This window comes from Trichechus manatus, unplaced genomic scaffold, assembly GCF_000243295.1.
Source record: "Trichechus manatus latirostris isolate Lorelei unplaced genomic scaffold, TriManLat1.0 scaffold00020, whole genome shotgun sequence".
Classification (NCBI taxonomy): Eukaryota; Metazoa; Chordata; class Mammalia; order Sirenia; family Trichechidae; genus Trichechus; species Trichechus manatus.
The window spans coordinates 17,309,333-17,329,681 of record NW_004443956.1 but is presented as its reverse complement, the minus strand read 5'-3'; the positions used below and the strand labels follow the sequence as shown (position 1 = coordinate 17,329,681).

Below are 20,349 nucleotides of genomic sequence, written 5' to 3'. Positions count from 1 at the left end.
ATTGGAAGAGAGTAGTCAATGTCACTGAACTGTGCATGTAGAAATTTTTGAAATGGTGTATCTTTGGCTATGTGTATTTTCACCAAAAAAAAAAAAGGTTGAGAAGTTAGAGGGTTGATATGTTGTGGGGTTGTTAACCAATGTCATAAAACAACATATGTACTTCTGTTTCATGAGAAACTATTTGTTCTTTAAGCCTTCACCTGAAGTACAATTAAAAAAAAAAAAAAACAAAAGGCAAGCTCACACAGCTCAGAGGCAAGTGTAATATCACTCTTCAAGTTCCCCCATCTAGGGAGACAATTTCATCCACTTACACGAGAGATGGCAAATGGTCAGCGGACCAAAAGCAGCAAGTGCTCGATAGAAGTTAGTTGATGATGAAAATAGACACATACCTCCTATGTACAGCTTGACAAAGCCATCATTCACCAAGATGAGTGTTTGCCCCAGACACGGGCCAAATGCCAAACATCAGGCTGCATCACACACACGCACAACGCCAACCAAACGCTCACCTTAAACGCGGCCCTAATTTCCTGCAGCCGTTTTTGCAAAATAGCTTGTGTCTTTTTAACACAAATGACAGAGTTTTAGCTTAAGGCCAACTGTGTCAATTTCAAGAACTTTACATAAACTCTAAAAGAGATTTTCACATTAGAGCCATCTTGGAAAGGAAACTCCATTCTTAGGGTTTTACACCAAGTTTACAACACCCTTTCAAACTTTTTAAAGATGTGCATGGGAATGGCATTTCATCTGGTTTTGAATTTTCTTCATTACTTCATTTATTTCTGCTGAACAGGGGTAATCAGCCCATTTTTCTCTTTACATGCAGGCCAGCTTCCATAATTAACTATACAAAACAGAACGTACGATCATGGAAAAACCATCTCTGTTTGTATGGTATTACAGTTTGCAATGAACTTTCACACATACTACCTGATTTTATTTTTCTGCATGGTTTTTGAAATAGGTTGATAACATAGGCGCACGAAGCATTTATATTTAACTAATATGAGTGTAGTTTGTGTTTCAAACATCTTAAGGGCTCTAATGTCTACTGCCTCTCAACCCCTTCTCAGCATTTGATACTTTGCTCTTTGTAGTAATAATACAATAAAAGCTACTATCTCCCCAGTAAAGGTAGAATTGAACGTGTTAGAGTCTCAGGCATTTTTTCTGTTCTATGCTGCACTGCTTTCGTGCATCTTAGCTACCTCCCTGCGTCAGAAAACTGTTGAGCTCCTCGAAGGGGGAGGTCAGGTTTCATGCTGTTTGGAATCTTCCATTTTGCCCAACATGGCTGAAGAATGAATCAGGCAGGATTCTCCTCATGGCACAGAATATCCCAGATATAAGGTTTTAGACCAAAAGAAAATTGTTTTCCTTCTGTTATTAACCCGTATGCTTATATGGTTTGCTTCTTAAAGTGTTGGATGTGATAAGCGTAAAACAAAAAAAAACCCCGTTGCTATCAAGTCTATTCCGACTCATAGCGACCCTACAGGACAGAGTAGAACTGAACTGCCCCATAGAGTTTCCAAGGAGTGCCTGGTGGATTCCAATGGCTGACTTTTTCGTTAGCAGCCATAGCACTTAACCACTAAGCCACCAGGGTTTCCATGATAAAGGTACATGTTGGAAATGCAAATTTAGCCAGATTGTGCTTATTCTACCCAAATAAGTAGAACTGAGAGAAAAACAAGCTGTTCTCCTTTTCCACATTTCAAATGTACTTCCTTCCATAAAAGCAAGTATGAATGTCATCATAATACGATGATGAATATTTCAAGTCTACTTCCTAGCAATGGAGGTTTACATCTGAGAACATGGGCTCATAGTACTCTGTCCCCAAGGCCAAGAGACTGGGCTAGAGATGGACACGTGACTTTAACCAGGCCAGTGAGATCCAAGCCAGGGGGATGGGGAGGAATGGATGAGTAGAAGGATGCATGTACCAATGTATGCGGACATCTTCCACATGAAGGATTCTAATTGCCAATCAAACAATTAAGAGATAAGTTATCTCTGAAACTGAGACACACCACAGCTATTTCTTGTTTCTCTAAGATATATGTTCATGCATATGGCTAGGGACAAATGGGTCATTCAAATGTTAGTACACTATACAGACTGAGCCCAACACTAGCAGAGGAGAAATGAAATAGTACCTCCTTATTAACAAAGGGACATAAGTATGTCTCTCTACTTGCAGTTACCTTCTGTGATTTCTAATTATGCTGCCATAGTACCAAACTGGGGGATATTCAACCTACTCAATGACAATTAGTCCTTCCAAGGAAAACTTATCTTTCCAAGAAGTGTTTATCAATACACAAAACATTTTCAAAGACCCTTCAAGAAAGTGATCCCTAGGTTTTTGGTCTCAGTAGTGGGGAGATCCGGGGGTTGGGAGAGTGGCAAACGGTACAGGGTGAATTACTGGGTGAATGTGGTTGATGCGGACGAAACTGATTGTGCTCAATACTTTTTTATTTTTTAAATCAAGATCTCTGTCATCTTTAAATTGGTTATAGCTCCTTACAGGATAACTTAAGAAAATAATTTACTTTCCTAAGCATACAAAGAATGAGCAAATTAGGGATAAATAACAAATCCTACCTCATTAAAAACTCACACACATTTCTAAATAAAATTATATAATACGCAACGTCTGGGAATATATTCAATGCCAACAAATAGGTGACTTGGGACTAGAAGTGAGGTTTTTCCCCCATTGGTAAAGCTCCTATAAATGTTTACTTTCTGAAAATTTAAAATCTTGATGTTTATCTTAAGTCTATGTATACTACTAAAATTCAAGACACTGGATCATCTCAGAAGATACTACAGAATTAAAATATAGTTTGAGTTTCTTCCATGAAATTGAGAATTGAGTGAAAAACATACGTAAGTGTAGTATTTCCTTTCCTTGCTGCGAGCCATCATGAAGTTCACGAAGCTATATAAGCTAATCACCGATCTGCCCGCTGTGATCTTTATTTTCTGTAGTGTTCTTCTTGGATTCAATTACTGTGTTACTTTAAATGCAATTTCCTCATTTAAGCAACTACGACCCAATTATATAAATCTGAAATTTTCGACAAAGAAATATGACAGTTTAGAAATAAACTGATAAGAAATTCTAATCATATAGCCATTCATTACTGGGGCCATAATGCTTTAGAATTCAAGTTTAGTCATCTTAAAAATTGGCCTCACTGTAACACTTTAATAAGTTTAAAATAAAGAGTCCATTTTGTATACAAAGTTACACACATTGTCTGCTTGACAACCCCAGGTTTATAACAATAGCACCACTGAACTAAGTTAAGTGAATGACTAAGTTCTAAATTCATTTTTGACAACTAATATACAAAAACAAAGCCTCAAGTACCTTAGCGTAACTACTCAGCCACTTGCCTAAGCAAATTTAATAGAGTCAAAAACTGCAGACTAATTGCTTCAACTACAGCTTATTATCTGTCCAATTTCAAGCGCAGCAGCAGTTAAGGAAAAGTACACTCCTCCATTCCGTGCAGTACACATTTGATAGGAAGCAAACCTTAGTGTCCGTGAGGCAGCTTGTCTCACACAGCCAGACTGGTGGGGGCCATGAGATGGTAAAAACTTTGACCCAGCTCAGCCCATGTCATCACAACTCTGCTTCCTCACATGTTGTTGTTAGATGCCACTGAGTCGGTTCCAACTCACAGCAGCCCTATGCACAATAGAACGAAACATTGCTGGGTCCTGCACCATGCTCACAATTGTTGCTATGCTTGAGCCCATTGTTGGAGTCACTGTTTCAATCCATCTCGTTGAGGGTCTTCCTCTTTTTCACTGACCCTCTACTTTACCAAGCATGATGTCCTTCTCCGGGGACTGGTCCCTCCTGATAACATGTCCAAAGTATGTGAGACGTAGTCTTGCCACCCATGCCTCCAAGGAGCCTTCTGGTTGTACTTCTTCCAGCACAGATCTGTTTGTTCTTTTGGCAGTGCACAGTATATTCAATATTCTTCGCCAACACCACAATTCAAAGACATCAATTCCTCTTCAGTCTTCCTTACTCATTGTCCAGCTCTTACATGCATACGATGCATGGCTTGGGTCAGGTGTGCCTTAGTCCTCAAGGTGATATCTTTGCTTTTCAACACTTTAAAGAGGTCTTTGGCATCCGATTTGCCTAGTGTAATACATCTTTTGATTTCTTGACTGCTGCTTCCATGGGTATTGATTGTGAATCCAACTACAATGAAATCCTTGACAACCTCAATCTTTTCTCCGTTTATCAGGAAGTTGCTTATTGGTCCAGTTGTGATGATTTTTGTTTTCTTTATGTTGAGGTGTAATCCATACTGAAGGCTGTAGTCTTCGATCTTCATCAGAAAGTACTTCACGTCCTCTTCATATTCAGCAAGCAAGGTTGTGTCATCTGCATAATGCAGGTTGTTAATGAGTCTTCCTCCAATCCTGATGCCCTGTTCTTCTTCAGATAGCCCAGTTCTTGGATTTTTTTTTTCTTCACATGTTATGATACAATAATTACAGCACTGATCCCATTAGCAGTGTTATTAATCGAGCACTTGCTCCACATGGAAAGGGAGGTTACCCAACTCGTCCAAGGTTGCATGGTTTTGATTACCAAAGCTAGAGTTTAAGCTCAGACCTATGTGATTTCAAAGCTGGCGCTCCTCCCCCCTTTTCCACAGCCCCCCATTACCTCGGCTCCACAGTTCCACTGTTTCATTTATCTCTCTTGGAGACAGCATTTCATCCTGTCGCCCACACCTGAAATCACCACTGAACCTGCTGTTAGTTGCTGTCCAGTTGACTCTGATTCATGGCAACCTTATGTACAACAGAACAAAACATTGCCAGGTCCTGCACCATCTACATGATGGCTCTTGAACCTACACTGCCTCATAAAAAAGTTCAACAAACTCCTCCAACCCAGATCCTACAGAGGACAATTGGGGCAGCTGTCCCAGACCTTTTCCTTCCCTTTGTCTTGCTCCAGTGTTTTTACCTCTTTCTCCCCTCAAAACACTTCTCCCACTCAATATGAGATCGAGAGGTTATAGCTTCAATGAGATCCTCAAAAGGGATCTGTAACCCAAGGGTTAATGGTCACTATACTACTGGCTCAGTTGAAGTTTTGAACAAAGAAAATTTCCAGATGTTTCAACATCTAACTCCTGCTGGACCAGAGTCTCCAGTTTGTACACATGAGACACTGGGACTTCTCTCCTTTTACTCCCATCTTCCCACATTTGTTTTATAACTACTATCTCTGAAGCGGAAACCCTGGTAGTGTAGTGGTTAAGTGCTACAGCTGCTAACCAAAAGGCCAGAAGTTTGAATCTACCAGGTGCTCCTTGGAAACTCTATGGGGCAGTTCTACTCTGTTCTGTAGGGTCACTAAGAGTTGGAATTGACTCGATCACAACAGGTTTGGTGTTTCTTTTTTTTTTTAAATCTCTGAAGCTATTCAAGTGTGAGACTGAAAGTTACCCACTGCATGATTCCAAAGCATTCAGGATTTATGAACTGTTGTTCACTTTCAAAAGCTGGGAAGATGAACAACTGCTGCACTCATTTTCCCTTACTTTCAACAGAAACTCATTAAACAATTAATTACTTAAGTCTGAAAAGTTACTATGAAAAACCGAATACACCCAGTGATGATACTATAAAAAAAGTAATAGCTATGTCTATCCATAGGACATAAAGACAAAGAACCCCAGCAAACCTCATACTGCCTTGTGTACATACCCTTTCTCAACTGATCTCCAGACATGGATTTTTAAAATTCATTTGTATTACCCAATTTGTGCATTTTCTTTGCTGTTTCCAGTTAATGTTAGTTTTATGTGTGTGTGTGTTAATCTCCTTAGTGTGCTATTTTTACCATGTCTCACTCAGGACTACTTGATTTGGAAGAAAAAAAAAAAAGGTGTGGTGGTAGTTGTGCTATGAATCTGCAATTTGCCAGTTGTGTGACCTTGGTAATTTATTCAACCTCTCTTAGCCTTATTGCCCCCTATGTAAAATTAGACTGTCAGTTTGCCATACTGTGGTGGCTTGCATGCTGCTGGAAGTTATGTGACCAGTATTTCAAATACCAGTGGTATCACCCGTGGTGGGCAGTTTTCAGCAGAGTTTCCAGAATAAGACAGACTAGGACGAAAAGCCTGGTTATATATTTCTGAATAATAGCCAATGAAAACCAGAGAACATTGTTCGACTCTTTTGCTTTGGACACGTGATCAGGAGGGACCAATTTCTAGAGAACATCATGTTTGGTGAAGTAGAGGGCCAGCGCAAGTAAGGGACACCCTTGGTGAGATGGAATGGCACAATACCCACAATGATGAACTTGAACATGCTCAAAATGATGAGGGTGACGCAGGACCAGGCAACATTTTGTTCTGGGGTTCGTATGGTCACCATGAATTAGATGCATGGTCTTTAACTTGAGCTCCAAACTGCATTAGGGGTTCTGCCAATATACCTCAGGGCCACAAGAGAGCAGTGAAGGGGGCTGAGCTGGCTCTGATGTTACCTCTTTCACACATGGGGATTATGATTATTTCCTCTGTGGAAAGGTTTCTAGTGCCAAAACAAGTCTGAAAATCACTGGGCAAGATGGTTTACAGGATGCCCTAAAAGTTCAACATTCTACGATGTTACAGAACAACTCATCTTAAAACGGACACACAGCCCCTGCCAAATGCCGAAAACAGAAGATCCACTTAAATATCGTTGTTATGTCAACAGACTTAGTAAGTGCTCATTAAACAGCAGTTTGAAGTCTCCATGCCAAGAATATTTTGTGTTTAATAAATGTTTTCTTCACAGAAAAATTACAATACACATTACCCCCATTTTACAGATGTGGAATCAGACCAGCTTTGCCTGGGTCACTCAGCCTGGAAGTGGAAGAACTGGGTGCAGAAATCAGGGGAGCCACAGCAAAGCAGACATTTTCTCCCGTAAAAGAGGGCTACCGGCAAGGCGCAGGTTAAGTCCCCAACCTTGTGTCAAGCAGGTAAAATTAAAGTGATGCATTAAGGGAGCTTTTGATAGACGAAAGTTTTTTAACTGTTAATGATAAAATAGTTTTATTCGTTTAACCTTGCACCATATGACTTGGTTTTGGGGGGGGGAATGGAATATTTATTTTGCTTATCATCATCGGAGCCAAAAAATTCTGTTTTGAGGCTTCCTAAAAATTTCTCAGGTCATTTCAAGAAATACTAAATACTTATAAAACAGCAGCTACGCACTGTGTGTGTGTGTGTGTATGTATATGTGTGTGTGCGTGTATATATATATATCTGAAAAGAGCACATGTATATAGCATATATAGTAATATATGTGTATGCATACATGCTATCAAGGTTTCTGGATAGCACTAACAGCTTGTGCTCAACTACTAACCTAAAGCTTGGTGGTTCAAACCCACCCAGTGGCTCTATGGAAGAAAAGCCTGGCAAGCTGCTTCTGTCAACATAACAGCCAAGAAAAAACCCTATGGAGCAGTTGTACTCTATAACATGTGTCGCTGCCATGAGTCTGGCTTCATTTTTGGTTTTACATGTCATTATATCTTAAAACAGCTTGTTGCATGTAAGTAAACTTGAATTTTATTTGTGGAATCACAAACCCTTTCAGCTCTTTGCAAACCGGAAGCTTCCCTTTTTTCACCATCAAGCCATGCCTAGATTAAGTAATGACCCTCACAGAATGAAATCTTTAGTCACTCTTCCTGTTTCATATATTTCCAACATTCCTGTTCTTTCCAACAGCAATATTCTGTGATAGGTTCCGATTTTTCCGCTCACGTCTAGAATATTACTAATCCTTTGCTGTTTATATCATTCCTACGGCATCCTGGTTTGGAATACTTTCATACAGTAATTTCATTTTCCAAAATCATATCCATATGCCCCCCCCCCATATCCCACCTTCCCAAAGCAGGCTGCTTGGCTGCCCCTTTGGTTCAGACAACACAGTGGGGACTTTTCCACATTCCCCTAACCTCCAGTCGCTCCCAGCCAGCTCTCTTTCCCTCCCAGCTCCTACTCAGCCTCTCCTTTTGCTCTGTCACCTATTTTTTCAAATAAAAATCTTCCTCTGATCTGACATCTGTCTAATAAGTGGATGGGGTATTAGGCAAGCTATTAAAATTAAAAATATATTTACTTCCCTCTCCCATTCTGAGATCTGATGTTAAGATACACAGTGTCGTCATTTTAGAATTTCCCAAGTGAATGCTATAACAACCTTAAATATTCCAACAAGGAGAAAAATCACCTCTTAAAAACAGAGAAATAAAATTCTTCAATTAATTTTAAAACATACATCACTATCATTTAAGATTATCTCTGTTGCAGATTAATTTTTAAAAGGAGATAAAAACCAGGGGGCTTTTTAGAATATTTTGGTTCTGAGGTGACATGTTGCGTGGGTAATCTGTTTAAAGGGCTGAATCTTCCTGTTCAAGAGTATGAATTTCCCTCATCTTCAAGTGGAATCATATGAGCATGGCAGAAGACAGACTTTGACCTTTAAAATGTTTTGAAAGAGCACCCTCAACCACCACCACGGTTTCCCCATTTTACTCAGCAGATTTGTGCTGGTGCCTTTCAATACGTCTCCCACCTCCACACACAGGCACACACACATAACTGACATTTTTTAGAATCCTGTGTTCCAAATTAACAACTTAGCAGCTTGAGATGATGCTCCGAGTCTCATGCTGTTTCAGACTGGGGAAAGTGGTTTTTCTTGGATTCTAGCAAGGGAAGTCAAATCTCTTATAAAATTGATCAGATACTAACAAGGGAATAATACATAAATTGTCACTGAAAGTTCTATTATCAAGACTTTATTACTCGGTAGTGTGTTTTGTAAAGCAGCTGGTGGAGGATCACATTCAGGATCTTCTGGCATCCTGGACACCACTTCCAAAAATAGATGGCAACACTCTCAGAGTGGGCCCACAGCACTGACGCAGAGACTGTGCTTACAGCAATTTTTCTTTAGAAGGAATTGCTGCCGATTTCAACTGCATTACCATGAGATCCCTCTGGGTTCGGAGGCAGAAAGCAGCAGCAGGATCTGTTACTGGGTACTTGCCTGATGGAAGACTGGCTCCAACATAAACTCAGCATAAACAGGATGTATGAACCCAGCTGATCAGTGCTTTAGGGGGTGTTGGGAATCTCCTCCCAGTGACCTCTACTTAATCTCCCATGAATGATTGTGACTAGATACCATATTATTTCTCCCCTCAGCTCTGCCATAACTTTGTACCTGAGATTGAAGCTGTTAATAATTCCACTGGATTTCATCACCAAAGGCCCTTGCTAAAATTAAAAATGCTCCCGGGGAGGGCAATACATCACAAAACCTGAGAAATTTTTTAATGATCGGGTTTGTCTCAGCCAGGTGGACTGCGGCATGTGATACTTTTGACAGAAGAGTTGCATATGAGAAACTGTGGTAGATTATTGGTACATGTGGGGATTACAGTCCTAGGCGGGACACTGCAGTAAAATGTCCTGAAAAGCAAGCAACAAATGGAGACATACGGGGTGCTGAAAACAAACTTTCTGGATTTGATCACTTTACCTGTGCCATCCGTGTTGAGCCCACCCCACTCCCCCTCTCATTTATTTCCCCACATCAATAATCATAGGCTATCAAGGTCACAAAACTGGCTTCTCTGGCCTTGAAAATGTCACTCTCGTGCAGAAGTACAACAAACAGGAAGGATGGGTAATTCACCCAAATGGACGTGGGTACCTGCTCACATGCTTTAAGGGCACAAAGCAACCAAACCTAAAACTGGAATAAAAACATTTTCACTCATTTTGCCTTTCCAAAGGATGTCTGAAAGAAGAACACACAACCACCACTTGTCCAATCTCTTTAAAGTAACGACTCTTAAAAACTTAACAGAGACTCACTTCTCCCCAAATTATATTCTTTTCCTCAAGTATTAGAACTCTGTATCAATAGACTCACTCCACTCTCTCAAAGAGAGGGGTGAAAGATGTCTACTGCATAACCAAACACGTTGCCGTCAAACACAGGCATGGCTCATTACCATAAAAAATAAAATGATACAATTCCCAATGAGGCAGAAAGGGGATGACTGTTCATTACTATAAATGATTAGCATCTTAATATTTCCCCATGCAAACTGGCACTAAAGATGTTTTGGTGAAGGTTAATAAAAAGCATCTTTCAACCCTCAAAGTCTCCCAGGTTTTTCTCTGTTCAGTGTCTGAAGTCTTGGCTAAGCCTTCTGCAGTAACGCCAGTATTGAAAATGAGGAGCAAGATTAAGCTCAGTGGAATGTCAATATAATACAATAAAACCAGTTTGCTGCACACAGAGAGCATTTTTCAGATGGGAAAGTAAGCTGCTTTCAGTTTGTTTTGAATTTGGGCTACACTGCCAATCTCAATAACATTTCCTCCTCTCCCCAGTTTTTCTTTTTTGTTGGGGGGGGTTTCATTTAGTATAATAAGTGACATTTACTCCCTGATTTCTTCAAATGAATCTTGTGACTTGGCTCACAGAAATGAACACCTCAAGACCACAACTGACAATGGCCTCAAACTGGTTGCTTGCCTCACCGCCATGTTTTTCTCTTTGGAGATGAGGTAAACACCCTTCCTCTCAGGAAAGCAACATACCAGGTATCCACTCTCCTCTTTCAAAGATGTCTCACCACTGTGCTCCCCTCATGCTCTCCCACAGCCAACCCCACTCATCCCTCAACTCCAGGAACCCCCTGGTGATCCCAAGCATAGTGCATGTTCTGGAAACATTCTCCCCATGACTTCTGATCTCTCCTGTCAGAGCCTTCACACCTCAATCCATTTGCCGTCAAAGTACTTCTCTCTTTCTTTCTGCTCTGGAGGTTCAGGAGTCCCAGATGTATTTCTACACAATCCTAAAGCCCATTGTTCCTATTGTTCACCCAACTCCTTCAAGTTTTCTCTTTATCCACAGAGTCTTAGATGACTTAGGCCATGGACAGAAGAATCCATTTAACTCACACTAGTACAACTGCTACACCCAATGTCACCTTCTTGGATTGTGAAAGGACCACCAGTCCTGTTGGGGGACTCATCAGTAAGTCATGTTTGCACTTTCTAATACTGAACCTTGTTTTCTGGTGTTCATTCCACTTTGACGTCGTTGTTAATACACATTTACCTTACCAGTGGATGCCTGCTTACATTATCCTTTACCTGAACGTGGTTACATGCAAAATTTAAAGCACATGACCATCACAGACAGATCCTCTTTTTCAGTACAGTCACGCATCACTTAATGTTCACAATCCATGCTGTGAAGTAGGGTATTATGTGATTTGGATGCTGTGCAAACACCATATTATATACAGGCAGGCCCCAGGTTACAAGCATCTAACTTATGTACAACCTGTAATTACAAACCAACCCCCGGTAAAGCCTATTATATTGAAAATTCAAGGTACGTACAATGGTTAGTAATAACAAACGGGTGCTACTTTGCAATGTGCATCAAAACATTAGTATTATTATTACCATATTATTATGTTAAAGGTGTTTTAGTGTATCTATGTCCTGTTCTTCACCTGGGATTTCTGAACTTATGGGACCGTGGATGCATATGTGGTTGGATGTTGCCTGCACAGAAGTTAGGTGGACATTACCGTATTCAATTTTACCATCGAAAGAAGCAACAAGATCTAACACAAAGAGCACTGGACAGGATATGCCAGAAATCCTGCTCCAGTGTCATTATCTACGTGTCCTTGAGAAGGCACTTAACCTCTCTTAGAATTCTAAGCTATGTGGATTTTAAAGCCCACTCCATAGAACGCAGGGGCCCCTGGGTGGTGCAAATGGTTACTAGTTAGCTGCTAACCGAAATGTTGGAGGTTCAAGTCCACCCAGAGATGCCTTGAAAGAGACACCTGGCAATCTACTTCCAAAACATCAGCAGTTGAAAGCCCTATGAAGCACAGTTCTACTCTGACACACATTGGGTTACCATGAGTCAGGATCAATGGCAACAAGTTTGGTTTTTGGTTCCACAGAATGTATTGTTTATAAAATTCTATTCATTTCAGAAAATTCTTCTGTATGACATTATTATCATAAATGCACAGACAAATACTTTAACCTATCATTCAACACTAGGTTCTAGGGTCCATAATTTAAAAGTAGAATAGAAACACCAGAGAATACCTATTAGGATGTGTGCACCTTGGAGAAAACTGAGAAGCAAAAATATTTGTTGCATACTGAGGTTCTATCAGACCAATGGACTTCTAAAACTGAGGAAATAAAGTATGTGATTGAACTTTACATGTGGCAAAAGATACAAGTTAGTCAATAAGAAAGGATATCTCCACATAGAAAGAGACTTTTTCAGAGCTGTTTTCAGGAAAGGCATATTCTCATTTATTTGTGTGATTCCTGGGTACAAGAATGATCACTGGGTATACTCTTGAGGTCTCTTGCAATTATTTTAAATTTTGTGATGCATGAGACCTTCATATGAGTGTGCACACGTGTGTATACATACACATCCACATACATACATATATATACACACACATCCAGAATATGCAATTAAAAACTTATTCCAGCCCCGTATTTTCCTTCTCTTTCAGTAAAATAAGAAGCAAAAACGTGTCATGGTACATTACAACAACAAACAACAACCCACTGCTGTCGACTTGATTCCAACTGACAACAACCCTACAGGACAGAGCAGAACTGCCCCATAGGGTTTCCAAGGAGCGGCTGGGGGATTCGAACTGCTGACCTTTTGGTTAGCAATCAAACGTTAACCACTGCGCCACCAGGTCACCTCTGGTATATTAGAGCATGGAACGTTCATCTTTCTCTCTTCTCTTACCCTAGATAGCAATACTTATCACTGCTTTTCAATGTTAAGTCATTTGAAATGGGCACTGTATTTAAAAAATAAATTTGTACTACTCTTTATTTAGAGGGGAAAAGCCCTTAATCTGGCTCTCTAAATGTAGTGTATTATGAGAATACCTCTAAATGTAGTGTATTATGAGAATACACTACATTTGAACCAAATTAGCCTCAGCTTTTCCTACATCAACTACGTAAACTGCACATGGTCACAGAGTGTGGTCCAAGCTGACCCAGTCCTGACTGATAAATCTCCGCATGATCCCATCTGCTTCAGAGCCAGAGGAGGAATTCAGTTCATCTTAAAAGAGATGTTTCCAAACATCTCTGGGCTGTGGACACTTTATTTAAAGTTTAGCATCTCCAAAGAGAAAGAGAAACGGTCGTCTAGAAGTCTATTCTCCCTTTTATTCTGATAATGGTCATACATTACCCTTAGAGAGAGAGAGAATAAAAAAAAAAAAATCCTTTCCACATGTTCATCTATTTTGTACTGCTTATTCTAGTAAATACAAATTGGAAAAAAACAGCTATCTCTAGTTAATGGGTAAAATCATTTTGTTTATATCGTCTCCTAAATTTTTTCATTAACTTACTGTAACCCTTGACACACAAAAGTTATTTCCACTGCCACCCACATGCCTGGCTGTCTACTACCAAGGCAGGTAAGACACTGTAACATTCCTCTGTCAGCTTGCTAACAAGTATGCGGTACTCTATTGCAGTAACCAAATGTATTCTAAAGAGTCTGTTGGAAATACAATCAGGCTACCTTAAATCCAGATCGTCAGCATAATGCATCAAAATGCAGAGGTGTAAGTGCCACTCCACTGAGTTTCTCTTAAGAAACAAGGCTTGGCAATTTGGGGGAAGCCATTAAGTTAGCCGGAGTTCCTGTGTGGCAAATGGTTTACATGCTCAGCTGCTAACCGAAAGGTTGGAGGTTTGAGTCCACATAAAGATGCCCTGGAAGAAAGGCCTGGTGATCTACTTCCCAAAAATCAGCCATTGAAAACTCTACGGAGCACAGTTCTCTGATGCACGTGGGGTTGCTATGAGTTGGAGTCAACTCCACAGCAACGGGTTTTTATTATTGTTAAGCTGGTTAGTAAAATCAAACAATTCCCATTTAGAAAACCAAACCAAGCACCACATCAGCAGCCCTCTCCTGTAATGGCATTAAAGCACATGGAGCTTCTCCTCTGTTCTGGTATCCCTGTGAACTCCCATCAGCCTGGGCACATGGCTGTCTCCAAAGCTTCATCAGCAACAGGAGGAGAACGAAATAAAGAATTGGAGAACACATTCAGAGCTCGGCAGTCTAAGCACACAGAACAATCTAAATGCTTCTTAAAAACTGATAAATAATGGAGGTGGAAGAGACAGTCTTTATGAACTAAGTGTTTTATTCAGCTCTACATGTTTTGGACAGTTTGTTACGATTTTAGCCAAAGTCCGCTAAAGGCATATGTATCTTAAACGTGCCGTCTTTGTCCTCAATCCATTTTGCCTCTCTCGCCCTAGCCCTGCTGCTGACCTTCTCTGCTGGATTCCACAGGATAGGCTGTGTGAATTCCTCAGGCAAGAAGATGTCACTCTGCGGATGGAGAAAAAGGACCTTCCCAACTGCAAATGACAAGGACAGCTGCTTCTGGATTCCTCACCCTGCTCTCCATGTCAATATGCTGCCTCTTGTCCTCAGGTTTCTGCCAGCTGAAGTCCTCTACAATATAAACAGGTCCAAGTAGCGGGCTCTCCACTACCGAAACATATAAGACCAAACCAAGAGCTTATTTATGTCTTCCAGAAACCAAGCCCCAAGAACCATTTCCCCTCTCCTGACACCCTGAGGAATTCAGCAAAATAATAGCAAAACTGTCCAGGGGCTAGGGAATTCTTCTACATAATACAGATCAGGCTTTCCAGCTTTAGACCTATGCAAGACTATGTGTTCTTGCTATGATTATTCACTCCGTCCCATGGAAAGAAATGCTGAGACCTTGCTCAAGTCAGAAAGGCCAGAGCATGTTTATTTTATACCTAATGATGGAGAACTGTAATACTAATAAAAGGAAATTTAGTTAGTTAGCAACTGCCAATTTAGGGTGGAAATACTCTTTATTGAATAAATATTCTGTGGAATTACAGAAAGGGAGGGGGCCTGATTGAGGTTTGCTTATTCTAAACCTGTCAATCTCTACTAAGCATTAACCCTTACCACAAGCTCACACACTGAATATAAGAATCTTTAGATTTCCAAATGTTCTTCCCAGAAAAATAAAATTGTATTTAAGGTCTTCAGATGATGATGATGATACTGCCAATTATAGGATGCTCTCATTTTTTTCTTTTTCTCATAGAAAAATGGCTTTGAGGAAATAAAAATATGCAGCACCCACTAAATACAAATTCAAAGTTATCTCCATACATGTCTGAATGGTAGATGCTAACATTTTTTCACACAAGGTCTCCAAAGAAGCTCTTTGCTTTCCTGAACTCTAGAGAGGTCCCCTTTCTTTGCCCCAATTTTGGAAAATAGGAGCTAACAACAATCGTAAAATAAATGAGGAGAGCCAGCTTCTGCTGTTGGTTTACCAGGCTTGAGCAAACTGCTTTGCAAATCTATTGGTGTCTCCCAGGATCTATTTTAATGATCTGCCTGAGTGATTAAAAGATAAGAACCCTCAAGACCCTCTAAGAAGGGAATTATAGTATCTACATGAGTAGTAAAAGCACAGCCTGCTGATTCATCTTTATTCCCCAGAGACTCGGAGCTCTGCAGATGGGGGCGTCTTCAGGGCAGGGTGACAGCTGCCCTCTGCCATATGGGGCACCAATGCAGTCTGTGGCCATCCTCCACCTTTAGAGGCTGCAACTTCTCCTCTGTGGAGCCTTAGTCCTAGTTAGCCTTCCTCCGGCTCCCGACCAGGAGAGTTTGCACTCTCTGTGTGCCCAGGATGGGCAGCCTCCATCTGTTAGTTTCTTCCAAAAAAACTGAAGATTTTGGAAATAGATAGTGGTGATGGTCGCACAACATTGTGAATGTAATTAATATCAATGAATTGTACACTTAAAAATGGGTAAAATGGCAAATTTTATGTTACATGTATTTTATTTCAATAAAATTTTTCAAAATGAAAAAAATTCTTGGGGGACTAGGGGGGAAGGAGACAAGAGGAAGAAAAAGAAAAGTCCTTTAAACAGCTCACACAGTCTCTTTTGACCTGTCTTAGAACACCAAAGCCAAGTCCTATTGGAGGGTGGGATGAAGCAGCAATCCTTGTGATTACCCATCCACCCACCCCCTCAACAATTACAAAGTAGCTGAAAACCTTCACAACTATCACACGTTAAATTCTGAAGAGACAGGCCTTTGTCCAAAGACACCTACACGTCGAGCCCTCCCCGCCAGATGCTTGCTGTGCCCTGCATTACTGATAAAGCCAGGGGATCTTTAAAAATAGAAGCGGGAGAGGAGAGGCACAGACCCCAGCTGCACTCACGGCACTTTATTTCGCCTCCCAGCTTTTGAGACTCAGGTGGTGCCAGTTACACAGACACAAAACCATTCAAGAGATGCATTTTTCTTCTCTCTCTCTCTCTCACACACACACACCCCGAAAAGCAGCATTACCTGTTCCTGCTGCTGCACGGATTTCCCTGAAGCGTTCTGCTCCTTGGCTGTAGTCATGATCTATCCAGGGCGCCCACCACCACAGTAGCAGACAGGATTTCACGGTGAGTTTGGAGCCACCAGAGTCCAAAAGGTATACGCGAAGTGTGGTTTAGTCCATACTTCAAGGATCGCAAGGCTATTTGGGGGAGGGGGGAGACTGGGCAGACAAACCTAGTTTCTTCTTTAAATGTACAGAGCGGGGAGAGGATCGGCAAAGGGTAGATGCTGCTGCTTAGTGGGGCTTCTCCAATTAGCAACAGCCTCTGCAATCGCCACAGAAACAATGATAACTGCTTAGCAACCGGCAACTGGCAGCTCAGTGCAGGAAAGGGGACCCGAGTGATGGGCTCCTACCTCCTTCCTGCCCGCGGGCAGCCCACGGCGCATGCTCCCGCCGCCCTCAGCTCGGGCGCCTAAGAGCCGCGGGGTGGGGGCGCGCGGGGGGCGGGGGGTGGCCGCGGGGCGGGGAGGGGACGGGCGCCAGGCACCTGCACGCACCGCCGAGAGCCTGGCCGCTTCCCTAACCCTCCTGACGGCTTGGAGCCCCCCAGAACAGCCCGGACAGCCCGGACCCCTCCCCCTCCGGGCTACCCCAGAACGCCCAGGAGGGAGCTCCAGCGGCTGCGGGCAGTAGCGCGCGAGCCCCCCCTGGGCGGGCAGCCGGGACGCCCGCTATCACAGACCCGGGAAAGTTGTCACCCTCATCCGCCAATCCGTCCTGAACGCCTCTGGGCGCACCTCCGCCCCGCTCAGCGGGCAGGGGTGGGCGAATCCTACCCGGGCAGGGGGATGAGGGAGACTAAGTGGCCACACAGGGACTCTTTCTTGGGTTCTTTCCTCTGGGAAGTGGCTCGTGTGTTTGGGGAGGGAGGTGGTCTGGGATCACTGAAGAACAGCATCTTCTGTTTGCCCATTGGGTTTTGCAGGAGCACTAGATACTGGAATCTTTGCCTTTATTTTCGTTAAAATTCAGAAAACTTACTATGTGCCATCTTTTAAAAGAACCTCAAAGGCGTCTGTGGGTTAAATTTTTTTAAGCCTGTGCTCCCAGCTGTGTCCTGAGCTCACGGAGAAAGCCAACCACACAGAGATGGCCTGTCCTCCCGTTCCTTGTGTGGTACCAGAGCCCTTCCTGCCTGGGAGTGCCAGGGCTGGACATGCACTACTGACCTAGCCCTGCCCACCCACCACCCCCCACACCATGCTTTAAAGGATGCCAACAAGTTAGTTGGTAGAGGAGAACACACTGTGATGAACTCTCAATAAGGAGAGATTAGCCAACAGCATGCCTGTGGGACTAACTCCTTGTGTTCCAGCACCTCAGATGAAAGCTGGTGCCCAGAGGTCTTCTACTGCCCGCTTCCTCTGCGTTTGGACTAACAATGTCCAGGGAAGGATTCTGTGACTCCTCCAAGTCTTGAATCTCTAATCCATCCAAATGTTTTCTAGGCTGCAGGCATTCACTGACCTTGGAGAGGTTAGCCATTCTTATACACAGCACCAATAAATCAGTTGCCATGGAATCACCTCCAACTCATGGAGACCCCACATGTGTCAGAGTAGAACTGTGCTGGTAGGGTTTTCAATAGCTGGGTTTTCAGTGGCTGATATTCAAAAGTAGATCAATACGCCTTTCTTCCTAGGTGTCTCTGGGTGGACTTGAACCTCCATAATTTCGGTTAGGCACGTTAACCATCTGCACCACTCAGTGAATCCACACCACTAATAAATATTCTCAAAAAGGCCAACATGGCACTATAGACAGAAGCACTATATTGTCTCTCCACAGCAAAGACCCAAAAAACTAAGTAAAACAGACAAACATCAATCCAGGAACCCTAAACGTCAAATGAAGAGATAAAGAACTCACCCAAGCACTGCATGGAATAAGAAACTGACAGAGAACAGAGAGCAAGGAGAGATATATGCGGAGGTCCCTATCAGCTAATGCAGCACGGATTCGCCATCTTGGACACCTGTCAGAGATGGGCGAACAGGGAGTACAGGAAAGCAGCTTCACAGAGCTCCCAGCAGGAGACAGAGCACCTAGTAACCAGTAATATATACCTTCCCACCCCCTACCCTTCTCCCACCTGCTCAACCTCTCTGCCACTTCATAGCTGACTGAAGTAGCTCAGCCAGCCAGGAAGTGCAGGGTCCCTGCCGCTTGGATTCTCCCCAACCACACTGGAGATCAGCGGACAGGGAGTATGGGAAAGCAGCTTCAGGGAGTTCCCAGCAGGAGACAGAACAACCTGTAACCAGTGATACACACTTTCCCACCCCTCTACCCTTCTTCACCTCGCTCAGCCTTCTTTGCTTCCTGCGGCCATAGTCTCTTGGCTGGGAGGCACCAGCTTCAGCCCTGTGCCTCTTGGATTTGACCTACCCACACTGGCCAGTTCCCTGAGTGTCATTTGTTTGTTGCTGGTGTTGTTTTTTTCTGCTTCTTTTGTTTTTTTCTGTACCTTTCAACACCTCCCCCTCCTTTCTCTCAAACACCTGGCTCCGTATGCCATCTTTGCTTCTTCTTGAAATGCTGTGAAGCACTGCTCAACTGTAGAACTGCTTCTGGGCCCACGCCGCCACACTAGTGGGAACCCTGGGGCTTTTTTTAATTTTGTTTTGATTTGTTCTGTTTGTTTTCTTTTTCTTTTCTCGGCTTGGGAGCCCCTTCTAGCTGAGCTGTACTGTGCAGCTTGGGAGCTAATTCTGCGGTCTGCACAACCACACGTGGGATCCCGGGGGGCTTTTTTTTCTTTTCTCTCTCTTTTTCTTTCTTCATTTCTCAGTTTCTTGTCTTTTTTTACTTACCATCTCTTCCTTTCTCCTGAATACCTGATGCTGTGTGACGTCTCTACCTTTTCTAACCAGCCTGTACTTCGTGTCCTGGGAGCTACTTCACCAGTCGTCCAAACTACACCAGTGGGATCACTGGAGGCTTTGCTTTTCTTATCTTTTTTTTATTTCTTTTTCTTTTTGTTCTTCTTCATTTCTAGGTTTCTCATCTCTCCACTCCAGCAGCAGGCTGCCGTAGCACTCTTTTTTTTTTTTTTTCTTTTTTTGTTTTTGGCTACTGTTTCTCTCTCCTCTTTCCCATACCATCATAGCTACACATATCACAATCTCCCACCTCCTTCCTGCCTAACTGCAATGTGCACCAAACATCACACCCTAAAGCAGCAAAGGTATGGCCTACTGGAACCTTCCCTGCACTGATTCCCAGCCTACCCAGTCAGCCCTAGTATGTGCCACAAACAACCCATCCCAGCAACTCCACTTCAGCTAGACCTACCCTGCTGCACCATAGCTCAGTGACTGGCGTGCCCATTGCACAAGGAGGTGAAAAGTATGCCCACAGAAAGGATACTGGAGAAACCCCAAGAGTATGGCCCCCAGACACCCTTTTAGCTCAGTGGTGAAGTTACCTCCAAGGTTCACTGTTCAGACTGGGAGTGGACAGCCCTGTAAAACCAAATGAGACTAATGAGGTACAGGAGTTCAGTGACAAGGGCCAGAAAGCAGAAGGGGACAAGGAAGCTTGTGATATGGAACCCAAGTTTGAGTAAGGATATTGTTGATGTGTTGTGAGATTGTTAACCATTGTCATAGCGCAACATTGGTAGTAACTGTTAAATGAGAAACTATTTTGTTCTGTAAGCCTTCATCTTAAGTGAGAATAACAGCACAATTGGAAGAGCGTAGTCA

General features: G+C 42.6%; 1 protein-coding gene across 2 annotated transcripts in view; it reads right to left on the bottom strand.

Moving 5' to 3' along the window:
* Positions 1-20,349, bottom strand: part of DPP6 (dipeptidyl peptidase like 6) — a 1,059,737-nt gene that overhangs the window by 736,786 nt on the left and 302,602 nt on the right. The window contains exon 1 of one of the 2 annotated variants that reach the window (XM_004372756.2): positions 16,600-16,928. The exons of the other annotated variant lie outside the window; for it this stretch is intronic. Within the exon in view, the coding sequence (XP_004372813.1) occupies positions 16,600-16,656 (57 nt within the window). The 5' untranslated portion in view covers positions 16,657-16,928. Of the gene's footprint in view, positions 1-16,599; positions 16,929-20,349 lie in introns of those variants that run through there. 2 annotated transcript variants of the gene reach the window in all.